We start from the raw sequence: 2,171 nt of genomic DNA on the forward strand, positions 1-2,171 counted from the left end.
TATAGTAAATGGGCCAATGAGTGACTCTTTTGTAGTTTTAACGAAGTAGATCCATTCCAAACACAGCATTTGAGCTTAGATTCTAGTGGGAACTATCACCTTGTCCACCTTGACTCAGGAAACTCCCTAATGAAGACAGGTTGAGCTCATTCAACTAGCATTTGCCAAGAACAGGAGGGGTTCTGTGTCGATACCCTGACAGTCAATAAGTAGGGAATTAAGAGCTATTGCTATTTTCGTACTGCATGCCTGTGTTAGATGTTATTCACCATGTTTCTAGTTCTTTTTGCAGTTACTTATGGTCTTCCCTGTTAACTTTTTAGATTCTCCAGATCAGTTTAGAATTTCCCTTTGCTTCACCAATTATGTTAATAAAAAAGTTTGCCTTGGCCATGTCATGATTTAAGCTGTACCATCTGGTGTTCTGATCTGGAGAGACTCTTCTCTGCCTCGTCAGCATCAGGATGTTGTTGAGGCTCCCCAGAGGATCCACAATAGTCATGTCTCTCTCCTGTGTGAACGAGAACATCAAACAGATGGTAAACTTACGACTGTCTATTAAAATCATAGGGTCTTACAAGAGTCATTAATATCTCTAAACTGGGCCTAAAACGCAAACGTTAAAGGGTTGTTCAGTGAAATGAGTGCATTTTGTGTRCCTTTGGTATTTTAAGTAGACATTATGCTCCAATATTGAATTTTAAAAGCCTGTTGTATTAGATGAGATGCACTTTAATACAGACCACATGGAGAATTCAATACATCTAATTGAAAAGTCCCAACAATATATGTATCAATGGCAGATTGAAACTAACAACTTATACAGTACAGAACAACATATTCAAGTGTAGAACTTCAGTAGAATGCCTCTTAAAATCCCCACATTAGTTCAACAACTGCATAGTTTGTGCCCCTGTTTAAGACAGTACTCACTGGTGTTAATCAGATCTTCTGTCTCCTCCTCTTTCACTCCCAAAACGTCTTCCTCCACCTTTATTGAGTTAGCATCCTCTTCCTCTCTAAAAGGTTCTTTCTCTTCTTTCACTGTAATACCCTCCTCTTCTTCTTTCACTATAACAGCCTCTTCTTCCTTCACTATAAACGCCTCCTCTTCTTCCTTTTTCATTCTGAAAGGTTCTTTCTCTCCTTTCACTGTAATATCCCCCTCTTCTTTCACCACAATGTTCAGCGCCAGAGCCTCTTTCTCCATACAGCAGACCTCCTCTTCTTTGGCAGGGGAATAGTAGTTTAGTGAGCTCATGGTCAGGGATGTTAGCTAGCTAGCTAGCATTAGCGACTAGCCTAGTGCTAGGCTCAGTATCAATCTTTAACAAGTTTACAAATTGAACAAGCAAACTAGGTTCAAGTTAACCAGTTGATACGTCAAAAGAAATGTGTTTTAAATACTGAGATCAGCTAATTAACATAGTCTAAAACCTCAATCTTTCATTTTTATTTTGGCTAGCAAGCTACCGAGGTGGTTGTAAGTGTAGCTGCGTTGTTGTTCCTGAAGAAGCGTCCCGTCCATTATACGTCACACAAGAAGCATCACCTGAAAGACGCACATCGCCGTCTATTGGCTGGAGTGGGTAACGCAGTTTGGAAACAATAGTTACTACACTTTTTGTATTGGAAAGAACGTCATAATAATTTAACAATTAGCTGCTATATTTTCTCTTACGTCTTACAAATAATAAGTTTGCTGACAACACAACAGTGGTAGGCCTGATCACCGACAACGATGAGACGGTTTACCGGTAGGTCAGAGAACTGGCAGTGTGGTGCCAGGACAACTACCTCTCCCTCAATGTGAGCAAGACAAAGGAGCTGATCGTGGACTACAGGAAAAGACGGTCCTGAACAGGCCCCCATTAACATCAACGGGGCTGTAGTGGAGCGGGTAGAGAGTTTCAAGATCCTTGATGTCCACATCACCAACYAACTATCATGGTCCAAACATACCAAGACAGTCTTGAAGAGGGCACTACAAAACCTTTTTGTATTAGCTTGGCCTGCTCCTCAGTCCCAGTTGCTAATATATGCATATTATTATTAGTAGTGGATAAGGCGCTACAGAGGGTAGTGCAAACAGCCCAGTACATCACTGGGGCCAAGCTTCCTGCCATCCAGGATTGGTGTCAGAGGAAAGCCAGTAAAATTGTCAGAGACTC

The 2,171-nt window shown here is 41.2% G+C and overlaps 1 protein-coding gene across 1 annotated transcript; it reads right to left on the reverse strand.

Moving 5' to 3' along the window:
- Positions 1–395: 395 nt before the first annotated feature.
- Positions 396–1,506, reverse strand: LOC139026418 (box C/D snoRNA protein 1-like). The gene is made up of 2 exons (XM_070441761.1): positions 934–1,506; positions 396–511 (listed from the first exon to the last, which is right to left on the reverse strand). The coding sequence occupies exons 1-2, from the start codon at positions 1,259–1,261 to the stop codon at positions 396–398; spliced, it is 444 nt and encodes a 147-aa protein (XP_070297862.1). The 5' UTR covers positions 1,262–1,506.
- Between the last annotated feature and the right edge of the window lie 665 nt (positions 1,507–2,171).

This window comes from Salvelinus sp. IW2-2015, unplaced genomic scaffold (assembly GCF_002910315.2).
Source record: "Salvelinus sp. IW2-2015 unplaced genomic scaffold, ASM291031v2 Un_scaffold4731, whole genome shotgun sequence".
NCBI classification, from domain to species: Eukaryota; Metazoa; Chordata; class Actinopteri; order Salmoniformes; family Salmonidae; genus Salvelinus; species Salvelinus sp. IW2-2015.